Consider the following 15800-nt stretch of genomic DNA (forward strand, 5'->3'; position numbering starts at 1 on the left):
TTTATGAGATTTTAGGGCCGCATGGCCCAATTTTTCTGTAAGAGCCAAAGAATCAAGTTTCAAAGCCTTCTAGAACTGGATTTTTTTTAATCAAATGTTTTACTTATTTTATGACTCATGTCTTTAAAAAAAAAACTAGGACCATTTTTTTGCAAAGCAGCTAGACTTCCCTGTTGAAGTATGCTAAACAAATGCATCATCAGTCTAAATATAGATCTGGATTTAAAGTACACTACCTTAAATAAGAAATGATAGAATGAATCATGTTTTTCCCCACTGTCATCTCCAGCAAGTGAACAGCTACATTAGGAAAGCACAGAACTGCCTCTTGAGATGGTAAACTCAAATTCAAGCCACTGATCCCTTAATGCCTTAAGAATGTTTATGATCTCACCTTAAGTAACTGCCTAAATAGAAGCAGATAAGAAAACACCTTCTTCAGAATTACAGTTGTTGTTGTTAGCTGCGAAGTCGTGTCCGACCCATCGCGACCCTATGGACAACATTCCTCCAGGCCTTCCTGTCCTCTACCATCTTCTGGAGTCCATTTAAGCTCACGCCTACTGCTTCAGTGACTCCATCCAGCCACCTCATTCTCTGTCGTCCCCTTCTTCTATTGCCCTCGATCTTCCCCAGCATTAGGCTCTTCTCCAGGGAGTCCTTCCTTCTCATTAGGTGGCCAAAGTACTTGAGTTTTAGCTTCAGGATCTGGCCTTCTAAAGAGCAGTCAGGATTGATCTCCTCTAGGACTGACCGGTTTGATCGCCTTGCAGTCCAAGGGACTCGCAGGAGTCTTCTCCAGCACCACAGTTCAAAGGCCTCAATTCTTTGGCGCTCAGCCTTTCTTATGGTCCAACTTTCACTACCATACATTGCAACTGGAAAGACCATAGCCTTGACTATACGCACTACCTCATTAATTATATTAGAATATGCTTCTTCATGCTTAATCTCTATGATTCAATACCTGGACATCTGTACAGCTTTCTAGCTTGTGCAATATCTCCTTTACTTAATCGTGTGCGCTGACCAATGGCCGGTCGGATCCCATTATCATCCCGGGAGGGAAGTATTGTATCCAGAAACATACCCCTAAAAATAATTAAGAAGCAAAAAAAAAACCCAACTTATTTTTCATATCAGAAGTTTTGAATTTATTCAAGATACCCTTCAGCATGTACATTGCATTCTAGAATAAAATGAGAATTAGTAACAAAAAGCAGCCAGTGAAATGGAAAAATCAACAATTATAATGACATGGTTATTTGATTAGTCTGGCTTGTTCCTGACATTCACACAATAGGTGAAGAAACTGTTCTATTCAAGACCTTGTTCTAACAACACATCATCTTGACCTGGACCAATTATTTTAATTATACTTATTTCAAGAGAAATCCACAATACAACGATTGGTTCTCGTATTGCTAATTAGTTCATTAAAATCTGCTTCAAAGGCCTTCATTTGCTTTTTCAAAACCTCACTATATATTGTGTGCACAATCATTTTCGCAGTTTTTGATGTGTGAGAGATTAATACATTGTTCTATTGAAATTTTCATTACAGTGACAAGAATACTTAAAATATTTATTTAAAACAACAGCAGATCTTAGGGACATAATCAGAAAAAGCGTTCAGAACCTTAATCAAAAGAGGCAATGTTTCAAATTGAAAGAAAGCAATTATTGTAAAATGTTAATAATATTAAAACCAATCAACATCCAGGAGGCTATCCAAGGGATAGAAGAAACCAAACACAGGTTTCTATTCAGAAAAATAATAATAATATAATCGTATGCAAAAGAGATGCATGCATAAATAAGACTGGATTGTATCATTTTGTAATTACACATATCATTTTCAAAATAAGTAATTTTAAATGGACAATTATTTGTCCTCCATAATTGAAAAGATATATTATCTCCAAACTACAAGATTTTATCGTAGAATAGTTGGAACATTATACAGTTTTTCTATTGAGATTCTATTCTATTCTATTCTATTCTATTCTATTCTATTCTATTCTATTCTATTCTATTCCTGCTTGAGAGCAAGCAACTAAATTTCATTTTTAATGAAATTTTTAATGTGTGCCATTGTGCTCACAGTAAAAAATGATAATAAAGGCTATCTATCTATCTATCTATCTATCTATCTATCTATCTATCTATCTATCTATCTATCTATCTATCTATCTATCTATCTATCTAATCTATCTATCTATCTATCTATCTATCTATCTATCTATCTATCTATCTATCTATCTATCTATCTATCTAATCTATCTATCTATTATAGGCACAGTGATTATTTTTTCTATAAAAGTTTTAAAGATATTAAGCATGGCTTTTAAAATCTTTTCTTTTTTAGCATTTTAGGAAACCATTCTTCAGTTTGTTACTTCCATAGCCAAGTCAAGGCTCCAATGGTTCTGAAAGCAATGTCTATAAGCCAAAAAAATATAAACACAGGGCATTCCTCTATCATTTCTCACAATAGGCAAGTTTTCGGGAACAGTGTTTGGAAAGAATCTGACACAAAACTGCACAGTTTAAGACACCTTCCTTAAAACAATCATCATCAAAAATAAAAATAAAAATGATGAGATCTTCAAGAAAGCCACAAAATACATTTGGGCATCTGGCAAAGAGGTACAACAACCCAAAGCAATTCCGACAGTTGCCTACATCAGAGCAACATACACAGTATCGACACTGAAGAATAGAATTATAAGACAAAAGGTATAACCTGAGACTCCAACCTTGAGAAGGTGTTCCTGGCATAGTGCATAATGCTATCAAAATCATATGCTTCTCCCAGAGAATTCACCTCTCCGGGCTCCATCTTCAAAAAGTTGTACTCCTGACCTGCAATTCATAACATTTCAAACATATTTTTTTTTCAAAAGGAAGAAAAGGAAAAACCCATAACTCCTTTTTTATATGCAAATTATAATATATTATGAGTAGATATAAACAACTTGCTTACAAAGGCTAACACAGAACTGAGATATATGTGCACAGGTAAAAAGCATCTTTCTAATTTTTTTCCTTTAAACAGCAATAACAATGTACCTGTTTGCTCATGAACTGAATTACTGATGGAACAATTGTCTGAAATGTCATCTTGGTATGCAGCATATTAAGAAAACTATTATTTCCTGTCACCCTCTGACTTGATTATTCCACGCTTACTTTCTTATTTTCTACAATGCATTGTGGAAACATAAAGACATTGGTTGCAATTTTACAGCACATATTATTAATTAACAATACAACATAGCCCAGGAATTATAAGGAGCAGTACCTAGTTGACCTTGGTTGATCTCAAAAAGCCAAGCAAAATCGTACTTAGATGGCAAGCCCACCAGAAAACTTCAGGTCAATAGACTAGACTAGGGAAAAAAATATCCCTGACAAACTACTCATATAGCTGTTGTCAGAAACTATAAAAGGTAAAGGTTCCCCCGCACATGCGTGCTAGTCCTTTCCAACTCTAGGGGCAGGTACTCATCTCCGTTTCAAAGCCGAAGAGCCAGCGCTTGTCCGAGGACGTCTCCGTGGTCATGTGGCTGGCATGACTAGACACCAAAGGTGCACGGAATGCTGTTACCTTCCCACCGTAGTGGTCCCTATTTTTCTACTTGCATTTTACATGCTTTTGAACTGCTAGGTTGGCAGAAGCTGGGACGAGTAACAGGCGCTCACTCTGTTACCCGACACTCGGGATTCGACCCGCCAAACTACCAACCTTCTGATTGACAAGCTCAGCATCCTAACCCACTGAGCCACCGCGTCCCTCAGAAACTATAGGGATGTGTTAATAAAGTCAACAGGAGTCAGGTTTGATTGATAAAAGAAGATTTTACAGTATGTTTTATATAAATCAGACTATTAAAGATTGTTTAAATCTTTATTGGAGATTATCAATATGTATATTTATTTCTATAATTTCTTCAATAATTGTGCCAATCTATAGACTTTGTTTCCTTTTCTTTTTCCATCCACAATATTCCATTCTTGGAGGCATCCTTCTTCATTTATTTACATAGTCAATTTCTATGGCCGCTTATCCGACTACTATGTCTCTGGGCAAGTAGCAATAAATAACCCCACAAAAAAGAACAACAATCCAAATAATTAAAATAATTACAGCCACAATAAAAATATGGTATCTTAGAGATCCAATATTCATGTAACAAACAGAGCAATATCAACCAACTAAACCAGTAGCTTCCAACCTTTTGGACACCAGGGACCGGTTCCATGGAAAGAGATTTTTCCACGGACTGGAGGGGGCGTGGTTTCGCGTGCTGCCTGTATCCCATGAATGGGGTTTCGCTTGTTTGCGAAGCCCAGTTTCTGGCATGACGCAGACCAATCCTGGTCCATGGTTGGGGACCCCTGAATTAAATAACCAACTGTTTATATTAAGCGAAGCAAGTAAGGAAGTTGGAAAATAATTAAAATAATACCCATTTCATTAGGAGAATTAATTACAACTTTAATCTACAAGATTCAATGCTTATATCCAAAGCAGTGTCTTACAAAAATTACCGGTAATAGACCATTTTGAATTACCAATAATTAGATGCTCCAAACCCACATAGCACATCTCGTAACTTCTAGAAGACGTTGCAAAACTACAATTCTCAAAAGCTCAATCCTGATGGCAGTTTTGATCTATGACATCAACCTAAAATATCTAGGAATCCATCTTAGAATTATCTCACCTGGTTGAATGTTCTCTCTGATGATGCTGACATGATCATCTCTGTCTGGTCTTGTATGCTCATGCCAAAATCCTATTACATGTCCCAATTCGTGAACAACAATTCCAAACTTATCACAATTCTTGCCAATAGAAATTGCTTGAGGACCATTGCCCCTTCGGCCTACATAGGAGCAGCATCTGCAATTTAGGATAAGAAATGACGTGAAATCATTTGAATGTACACTTCCAAAAAGGAGCTGAGATCTATATTTAGTGTTTTTATTTCATATTTTATTGTAGGATGTGTTTTTAATAACTGTTTTGTTAAATATATTTATCATATTAATATGGTAGATGATAATATATATATTATAAAATATATTTTCTTAGATGCTTGTATTTGTGTCCAGGTACGTGTGTGTGTGTGTGTGTGTGTGTGTGTGTGTGTGTGTGTGTGTGTATGCAGTATATATGTATGTATGTGTATATATATTTAGCTACCAGATTTAAGTAAATATAAATGAAAACCAAATGATTCTTCACATACAATCAATTGCAGCCTGAACTTATAACTGAAACAATACATGGCAAAAGAGAAGAGAGAGAGAGAGAGAGAGAGAGAGAGAGAGAGAGAGAGAGAGAGAGAGAGAGAGAGAGAGAGAGAGAGAGAGAGAGAGAGAACAAGAAGGTAACTTTCACTTTTTTTCTCCACTCTTTCCCTAGAAGAAAGATTTTGAAATATTTTGGTTAACTGAAATATATTATTTGTTTCTGATAATGGAGGCTGCTCTTTTTCTCCCATCTTCCTGTAATTTAAGATCAAACTAGCTCACATGTTAAAGATATGTGACTGGGTATTTTTCAAATCAGCTGTCCTGCTCATAGATGGAAGTGTCTAATGGGGAGATGGTTCTGAAATAAGAAACATGAATTCTTTCGCAATTGAAATTCCTCTTCAAGAAATAGGGATGGGGGGTGGGGGCAGAAGGAAGACAGTAAATATATATATCGTATGTCACTTCTAATCTCTTAAAAAGCCATAAAAGCCTACATAATTTTGGCTGATGACATAGAAGCTTTTATTTACCACAGAGAAGTCAAGTAAAACTGAATAAAATGTCCTGCAATATTCTAGGTCAAAACTAGATGTGAAGCTCTTCAACAATAAATTTATAGGATGAAAGCAAATCATCCAGGCATATACACTTATGTCATAAACTTTTTCAAGAGCTCTTCAGACTGGAAATTATACTGACATTTAGAATTTAGAACAGAATACTGCAGTGGGAGATATTGAAGATCTTTGAGGAGTCTACCTAGCTTATCTTGTTCTCTTTCGAAATGTCTATTCTTGTTTTTTTCTGAAAATATTTTTAGTCTGCTAAACCTTCCTCTTGCGTAAAGATGATATATTTTGCTTCCATAATAAAATCCATATTAAGAAACTAAGTTTGTTATTAGACTATAGATTTGGGTCTACAGCCACACATCTATAATACGAGTTGATAATATTCTGAATTGGCTTTGAAAAGAAAAAAGTAATTGGAATGTGATAAAACACCAAATCACGTACTGGAAAAAAAATACTGATAGAGGTAATTTGCTTATGTTAGTTGTGGGAGATCATATCAAAAGCTGCCATCAGAATAAAGTTTTGATTTAAAAGAAATCAATTCATAATACGGTCATTCAAATAATCATGATTTGAATAGCAACTTAATAAATGCAACATGAACTTAATTACATAATTTATTAAGCAAATATAACACAAAACTCCTTTATATAGAGAATCAATAAGTTTTAGTATGAAGATTCCGAAGAATCTACCGTATATACTTGAGTATAAGCCGACTCGAGTATAAGCCGAGACCCCCCAATTTCACCCCCAAAAACTGGAAAAAGTTGTTGACTCGAGTATAAGCCGATCCGCCGTTCTGCAAGCCTCCGCCACCAGCAGAGGCTCGATCCGCCATTTTGCAAGCCTGAATACACTGTGTGGCCGCGGCTCTCGGGGAAGCCCTGGCTGTCCGCTTCCTCGCTCCACGCTGCCATTCGGGGCCCGCGCGTTCCCCGGGCAAATCGCGGCACCCAGCAGGCGAGGAAACACGCCCGCTCCAGTCGCCCCCCCTTCCCTCAGGAGACGCGAAGCAAGTGACCGCCCGGAGCTTACCGAGGACTTGCATCGGTGCTTCCAGGATTGCGCGCACCTCTCCCAAGCCGCCGCCATCCGGAGACCTGCCGTTTGGGGAGGTCTCCGGACCTCCGTGCCCTGCTTGCCTGCTTCTTTCCGCTGCGGAAAGAGGCAGACCTCCGGAAAGAAGCAAACCTCCGTGCCCTGCTTGCCTGCTTCTTTCTGCAGCGGAAAGAAGCAGACCTCCGCGCCCTGCTTGCCTGCTTCTTTCCGCTGCGGAAAGAGGCAGACCTCCGGAAAGAAGCAAACCTCCGTGCCCTGCTTGCCTGCTTCTTTCTGCAGCGGAAAGAAGCAGACCTCCGCGCCCTGCTTGCCTGCTTCTTTCCGCTGCGGAAAGAGGCAGACCTCCGGAAAGAAGCAGACCTCCGTGCCCTGCTTGCCTGCTTCTTTCCGCTGCGGAAAGAAGCAGACCTCCGCGCCCTGCTTGCCTGCTTCTTTCCACTGCGGAAAGAAGCAGACCTCCGGAAAGAAGCAGACCTCCGCGCCCTGCTTGCCTGCTTCTTTCCGCTGCAGAAAGAGGCAGACCTCCGGAAAGAAGCAGACCTCCGTGCCCTGCTTGCCTGCTTCTTTCCGCTGCGGAAAGAAGCAGACCTCCGCGCCCTGCTTGCCTGCTTCTTTCCGCTGCGGAAAGAAGCAGACCTCCGGAAAGAAGCAGACCTCCGTGCCCTGCTTGCCTGCTTCTTTCCGCAGCGGAAAGAAGCAGACCTCCGCACCCTGCTTGCCTGCTTCTTTCCGCTGCGGAAAGAAGCAGACCTCCGGAAAGAAGCAGACCTCCGTGCCCTGCTTGCCTGCTTCTTTCCGCTGCGGAAAGAAGCAGGCAAGCAGGGTGCGGAGGTCTGCTTCTTTCCGGAGGTCTGCTTCTTTCCGCAGCGGAAAGAAGCAGGCAAGCAGGGCGCGGAGGTCTGCTTCTTTCTGGAGGTCTGCTTCTTTCCGCAGCGGAAAGAAGCAGGCAAGCAGGGCATGGAGGTCTGCTTCTTTTCGGAGGTCTGCTTATTTCTGCTGTGGAAAGAAGCAGGCAAGCAGGGCACGGAGGTCTGCTTCTTTCCGGAGGTCTGCTTCTTTCCGCAGCGGAAAGAAGCAGGCAAGCAGGGCGCGGAGGTCTGCTTCTTTCCGCTGCGGAAAGAAGCAGGCAAGCAGGGCACGGAGGTCTGCTTCTTTCCGGAGGTCTGCTTCTTTCCGCTGCAGAAAGAAGCAGGCAAGCAGGGCACGGAGGTCTGCTTCTTTCCGGAGGTCTGCTTCTTTCCGCAGCGGAAAGAAGCAGGCAAGCAGGGCGCGGAGGTCTGCTTCTTTCTGGAGGTCTGCTTCTTTCCGCAGCGGAAAGAAGCAGGCAAGCAGGGCATGGAGGTCTGCTTCTTTTCGGAGGTCTGCTTATTTCTGCTGTGGAAAGAAGCAGGCAAGCAGGGCACGGAGGTCTGCTTCTTTCCGGAGGTCTGCTTCTTTCCGCAGCGGAAAGAAGCAGGCAAGCAGGGCGCGGAGGTCTGCTTCTTTCCGCTGCGGAAAGAAGCAGGCAAGCAGGGCACGGAGGTCTGCTTCTTTCCGGAGGTCTGCTTCTTTCCGCTGCAGAAAGAAGCAGGCAAGCAGGGCACGGAGGTCTGCTTCTTTCCGGAGGTCTGCTTCTTTCCGCAGCGGAAAGAAGCAGGCAAGCAGGGCGCGGAGGTCTGCTTCTTTCCGCTGCGGAAAGAAGCAGGCAAGCAGGGCACGGAGGTCTGCTTCTTTCCGGAGGTCTGCTTCTTTCCGCAGCGGAAAGAAGCAGGCAAGCAGGGCACGGAGGTCTGCTTCTTTCCGCAGCGGAAAGAAGCAGGCAGGCAGGGCACGGAGGTCCGGAGACCTGCCGACGTTTGGGGAGGTTTGGGGAGGTGCGCGCGCACCTCCCCAAACCTCCCCAAACTTCGGCAGGTCTGCAGACGGCGGTGCGCGATCCCGGAAGCACCAAAGCCTCGGCCGCGCACAAGTCCTCGGTAAGTTTTTTTTGTTGACTGGAGTATAAGCCGAAGTGGAATTTTTCAGCCCAAAAAGTGGTCTGAAAAATTCGGCTTATACTCAAGTATATACGGTACTTAAAAGCATGTTGTATAAATCCATTTTGCAAAACAACATTATTTTAAGGTAATGCATAATTGAAACAAGAGTTCACTGTATAATATAGGTTGTACACTATTTTACATATGAGATTTAAACACTCTGAAAATAGTTGTTTATGAGAAGCTTTTGACCTATTTCAGAAATCCACTGTTTGTTCAGGACATGTAGGTCACATTAAATAAAACCACAATAGAAACATTTTAAATAAGCATCATATTTTGGGAAAATCATTTTTAAGTTAATCATTCTAAGTCCTTAGTACATATAATCTCTTCCTCCCATCTGTCCCACTATTTCCATCTGCTGCCTGCATGAGCATTTCAGTTCTCAACAGAACTGAATACTCAGGTAACCCTCCTATGGCCTTTCAGATTACCATTTGCAAAAGTTATTTGACAAAAATGCATGCTTGATTATAATAAAAGGATACAATATGGAAAGGTTTAATACTACCCACAATGGAGGAGTGGTTAGTGAAAATGCTGGAACTTGGAAAAAAATGGCTAAATTAACTTCTTTGATCAGAGAAAAAATGCTATCTACATTTATGGCTCAATGGAAACCCGACAGACTTTCTGTATGCAATAGGGAAAAAATGCACTTATAATTTATGCCCTTAATGATTACAAAAAATGGATGATAGAAAATAGTGAGCTTTTCTTTTTGTAATCATAGAGTAAGAGCTAATTTAGTAATTATATTTGCTGAAAAGGAAATGGAAGCTTTTTGTATTTCTTTTTATTCTTTCTTTCTGTACTTTTCATTTACTATCTTCTTTCTCTGAATCCCTTTACTTTTTACTAATTTGTATTAATTGTTACGTTCTTTGTAAAAATTTAATAAAATATGTTGTATTATATACAAGTACAATATATGTACAGTATATACTGTACAGTGTATGTGTGTGTATACACACACACACACATACACACATATATGAATGCATACACATTTACTGTAATATTAACCAACCATTATTATTTTTTTTATTGAAAAGTTTTAACATACAGTTTATCTTTAACAATCCCCCCTCCCCCTCCCTTCTCCCTCCCCCCCTACCTCTCCCCCCTCCCCCCCTCGACTTCCCAGAGCTAAATACAAGGTATATATAAAAAAACAATCATAAACAACCATATACTAACAACCATAAACTCTAAAATCCATCACTCTCTAGCTTATATACTGTAGGATAGGACAAACCTTAGTAATATTAAATATATATAGAGAAACTAAAATAGAAAAAGAAAAAAAGAAAGAAGACTTATTCAAATGCTACATGAAACCTCTTAACCCTATACTTGTTCTGGATAAACTCAATCCATTTTCTCCATTCCATAATATAACGTTCTTGCGAGTGATCTTTCAAATAAGCCGAAATCTTCGCCATCTCTGCCAGGTCGGAGACCTTTAAAGTCCACTCTTCTATGATCGGCAGTTCCTCTTTCTTCCAATACTGACCTATCAAAAGTCTTGCTGCCGTAATTAAATTTAACATCAACTTAGTGTCCACAACCGTAGCATCCGTGATTATTCCCAACAAGAAGAGTTGCGGACAAAACTTTATCCTTTGCTTAAAAATCTTCTGCATATTCCACCAAATTTTTATCCAAAAAACCTTGATCTTTTTACAAGTACACCATACATGAAAATATGTTGCATCTTCATCACCACATCTCCAGCATTTTGGCTGATAGTTCGGATACATACTTGCAAGCTTTTTAGGATCTAAATGCCATCTATAAAACATTTTATAAAAGTTCTCTCTTAAGTTTTGAGCTTGTGTAAATATTACGTTCCTCACCCAGATCTTTTCCCACGTATCCATTGTGATAACTTCCTGGATGTTTTGGGCCCATTTTATCATACAATCCTTAACGAGTTCTGTTTCTGAATCAATCTCTATCAACACAAGATATATCCGTTTAATATGTGCTGGTCCCTGATTTCTAATTTGCTTTATCAGATTTTCATCAGTCATTGTAAAACCATTTTTCTGATCTTCTTTCCACCTGGCCCGTAGCTGAGTATATTGAAACCAATTTTGAACAATCTTCTCGTCTCGCAAGAGACTATATGGCTTCAAACACCAATCATTTCTTTCCAAGCTTAGGATCTCCTTGTACGTAGTCACATCATGTTTGAAACCAGCATGTATATTTTCTATTGCGTGTTTTGGAATTGCCCACAATGGTATCTTACAATCTAACTTATGTCTGTACTTCTTCCAAACTCTCAGCAATGCCTGTCTTAAAATATGCACTCTAAACACATTATCTACCTTCTTATCATACAACAAATATGCATGCCAGCCAAACAGCAAGTCGTGGCCCTCAAGATTTAATAATCTCTCTTGTGTCAAATTAATCCAATCACTTATACCTGCTAACGCAGCAGCTTCATAATATAATTTAAGATTAGGCATTTTGAGACCACCTCTTTCACGAGTATCCTGCATAATCTTAAGTTTAACTCGTGGCCTTTTCCCTGCCCAAACAAATTTGTTGATACCTCTCTGCCATTCCTCCAAATTAGAATCTTTCTTAAGAACCGGTATCATTTGAAATAAAAATAAAAATTTAGGCAGGATATTCATTTTTACTGCTGCAATTCGCCCCGACAAAGACAATTGCAGTTTTTCCCAACTCTCCATTTCTTTTTGGATTTTTCCCCATAATTTTTCATAGTTATTTTTATATAATTTTGTATTAGAGGGCGACAAAAACACCCCCAAATATTTAACCCTTTTGACAATCTCAAATCCAGTTAATCCTTCTAAAAGGGCCTTTTGCGATGCTGTCATGTTTTTAGCCAAAATTTTAGTTTTCTGTACATTAACTATAAATCCAGAAACCTTCCCATATTGCATTATTATCTCCATCAGGTCCACAACAGAGCTCTCCGGCTGGGTCACTGTAACAACCAGATCGTCTGCGAACGCTCTCAATCTATAATCCTGATCTCTGATCTGTATACCCTTAATTCTTTCCGAATTTCGTATTTTTACCAATAATATCTCCAACGTTAACACAAATAACAAGGGTAATAACGGACACCCTTGCCTTGTGCCCTTCTCAATATTACATACTTCTGTCAAACTATTGTTAACTATTATTCGGGCTGTTTGTTTTTGATATAATGCCCTGATTGGTTGCAAAAATTTATCCCCAAAATTCATTTTGTCTAAAACTTTCATCAAAAATTGCAAATTCAATTGATCAAAAGCTTTTTCAGCGTCTAAAAAAAATTAGCGCCGCAGAGATCTGGTTGTTCCTTTCCAAAAATTCCAACACATCTACTATATGCCTCACGTTATTTTTCATTTGCCTACCACTAATAAACCCAGTTTGATCCCCATGAATCACCCGTTGCAGAACCCTCATCAATCTATTAGCCAACACCTTAGCAAATATCTTGTAGTCTGTATTTAATAGTGATATCGGTCTATAGTTTTTTACTTGAGTAGCATCTTGGTCTTCCTTCGGAATCAAAGAGATAAAGGCAGTTCTCCAAGATGGAGGCACCTTTCCCCCTCGCTGGATTGTCTGGAACAATTCCTTTAATGGTTTAACCATCTCTAATTGTAAATTTTTGTAGTAGGCCGCCGTCAAACCATCTGTACCTGGCGCTTTGTCTACCTTCAATTCCTTAATTACTGTAAGTATTTCTTCTTCTGTAATCAGTTGATTAATCTCCTCTTTTTGTACTTGTGTAAGCACCGGGATGCTAGCATTCTCCAAATATTCATCAATGTCTTTTTCATTAATCTTCTCCTTAGCATATAATTTAGAATAAAAATCCACAAAGGCTTCCTTGATAAAATCCTGTTGAAACACCATTTTTCCCTTGTGTTCAATTTTGTCTATGTTAGAAGCCCTCTGCTTTTTCCTTAGTCTATAAGCTAGCCATCTACCTGGCTTATTAGCATTGCAAAAAGTATTATGCCTGGCAAACCTCAAATTGGTTGCCACTTGATCAGCCATTAATTTATCAAATTGTCCTCTTAATAGCTTAATAGCCTCCTTAGTCTTCACATCCAATGGATTCAAAATCAAAGCATTCTCTTTTTCCTTAATTTCATTCTCCAATTCTTTCCTTCTAGCTTCCAAAGTACCTCTATATTTGTTGTTCATATATATCAACACTCCTCTCATATAGGCCTTGCTAGCATCCCAGACCATTCTTCCACATTTCTCTGATTTCTAAACAAATTCTCATTTACACGCCACAAGCGCCTATCCCTATTGTCCTTATTAATCTCTAACCATGCTGGGCTATGGTCAGAAATAGCTCTTGCACAAATCTTTACCTTCTTAATCCTAGAAAAAAAATCATTAGTCAGCAAAATAAAGTCAATCCTAGAAAAAGATTGATGTCTATCAGAAAAAAAGGTATAATCCTTTTCATGCGGGTGTGTGTCACGCCAAATATCTCGCAATTCCAAATCATCCTTCATTTCAAAAAAAGACTTAGACAGTCTGGCATGACACGGAATACGCTTAAAAAAACCAGCCTTATCCATCTGTACGTCCAATACGCCATTCCAATCCCCCATAAAAATAAACGATTTGTAATCCAACTGAGTAAGCTTTCTGTGAAGTAAGCTAAAAAAGTCAGCCTGTTGTTGTTGTTGATTAGGAGCATACAGTCCAACTAAAAGCGTTTTTTTGCCTTCTAGCAACAAGTCTATCATTACGTATCTTCCATGCTTATCTGCTTCAATTAAGTCCGCTGTTATGGCACTTTTAATATAAACAACCACTCCATTTTTCTTATTCATTGCAGAGGCAACAAATTGCGTACCCAGACTTGAGTTCAGTAAAAACTTTTGGTCCATAGCCCTAATATGCGTTTCTTGCAAGCATATAACATCAGTCTTAAATTGTTTTAAATATAAAAAAAATTTCTTTCTCTTCTGAGGCGAATTTAATCCATTAACATTCCAAGTCAAAAATTTAGTCGCCATTCTTATCGCCCCGAAGCTTTTGGAGCACCTCATCAATGGCCCTGCCTCCTTTAGGCCGCGCTCCTCCCACTGCCTCGCTGTAAGTGCGCTTTGAAAATTCCAAAAACTTCTGCTGGTCTTGTTCTTTTATTTGTTTTGCTCTTTTTAAAGCAGCACGCGTCACCCTCTGCTCTCCAGCATCAGCCAACGAAGTTATAGTTTGATCCCCTCCTGCACCATTCTCCTCTGTCTGTCCATCTTCAGCCTCTTGAGGTTTCCCTTCTCCAGATCCCTTTGCTGCTTCCAGAAGTGATAGTGGGGTTGCTTTTAAAACATTATTGTAGAATTCACGCGCCTGTGCCACAGTAACCAGACGGTATCTTTTACCTTCATGCATTACCACCAGCCCAACTGGAATCTCCCATCTGAACCTTATGTCACGTTGTTTAAGTTCCTGCACCAGAAATGCAAAGTCCTTTCTTCTCCTTAAGATCTTTGGAGGGATTTCCTTTAAAACCAAAACTTATTGGTCAGCAACCACTACTTTAGTATCATAGGCAGCTTGAATAACTTCATCTCTAATTTCTCTCTTTGTAAAATAAACCACCACATCTCTAGGTAGCTTCCTCTGTCTGGCAATCCATGAATTTACACGAAAAACTTTGTCCATACATCCCTTTATTTCAGATGCTGGCTGACCCAATACTGCTTCCAGGGCTTCAGAAATCAGCTGCTTTAAATCTTCTTTAATATTTTCTTTTAAGCCCCTAATTCTAATAGCATACTGCATCTGGTGAAACTGGACAAGGCTTAACTCTCTGTCCGCTTTGTCTTCATTCTCCAATACCTTAACTTCTAGTACAGCATTTTTTTGAGTCAAATCTTCCACTTTTTCTTCCAAACCTTGTACACATTCAGCCACACTTTCCACTGTAGACAAAATGTCTACCCTCATCGAACTAAATTTCTCTTCCATCCTCTCTTCTATTCTCTCCTCCATTTTTGCCAGTTTATCACTCAATGTTACTAAAATTACCTGGGCATGCTTTTCAAGGGCATCTTCTAAATCCTTCGATGTCAATGCAGCAGGAGGAAGCAAGGCTTGCAACGATGTCTGTTGCACCGGAGAAGTTCCAGCACTCCGAAGAGTTTTTGAAGGAGGTTTAGCCGCCATCTTTTACTTTCACTTGTGACGCACTTTCACTTTAAGTTTAAAAAGTCCATTAAGCTCGAGAGTAAAATATAATAATCCTCTTCACCTTTTCCTCTTGTACCGCTCTGCCTGCTCCTTTTATTCCATAGTCTTTCCTTCAGGCAGGGGTGGTCGCAAACGCCTGGCTCTGCTCCAAGAAATCCAGAGCAGAGACGCTGACCAGCTGGGAGCGACCCAGGCTACGGGGGAGTTTGATCCTTCAGCCGCCCAAGCTTTAAGCTCAGGCGGCCCCGGAGAACTCGACCCCTACCTGGGGCCTCACCCCCTCCTCTTCTCCCGAGGAGGGGGCTTCAAATTCACCCGAACAGCTGATCGGCGCTGTTTCGGGTGAAAATTACACAGCTGAGCCGCGGGCAGCCCAAAAAGGCATACACATTTACTGTAATATTAACCAACCATTATTATTTAGATCGGACCTTTATTATTTTTATAAATAACTCAAGGTGACGAATATCCCTAACATTCCTTCCTCTTCCACAACGCTGTGAAATAGGTTATGCTGAGAGTGAGCGACTAGCCCAAGTTCCCTCAGCCAGCTTTCACTCCTAACGTGGGACTACAACTCAGTTTCCCAGTTTCTAGTCTGGTACTTTAACTACTAGACCAAAGTACTATATTAACTTTTAAAGAATACATAATCGTAAAACTTATTTAGAAGAAA

At 39.8% G+C, this 15800-nt stretch overlaps 1 protein-coding gene across 2 annotated transcripts in view; it reads right to left on the reverse strand.

The window, feature by feature from the left end:
• Positions 1-15800, reverse strand: part of TLL1 (tolloid like 1) — a gene marked incomplete at both ends in the record, with an annotated part of 139114 nt that overhangs the window by 32779 nt on the left and 90535 nt on the right. Inside the window, 3 exons of one of the 2 annotated variants that reach the window (XM_083367246.1) lie at positions 968-1092; positions 2760-2865; positions 4731-4909. In XM_083367246.1, coding sequence (XP_083223372.1) covers positions 968-1092; positions 2760-2865; positions 4731-4909 — 410 coding nt within the window. Of the gene's footprint in view, positions 1-967; positions 1093-2746; positions 2866-4730; positions 4910-15800 lie in introns of those variants that run through there. The other variant, XM_083367247.1, reaches the window with a different exon arrangement.

This window comes from Vipera ursinii (assembly GCF_947247035.1).
Source record: "Vipera ursinii genome assembly, chromosome: 7".
Classification (NCBI taxonomy): domain Eukaryota; kingdom Metazoa; phylum Chordata; class Lepidosauria; order Squamata; family Viperidae; genus Vipera; species Vipera ursinii.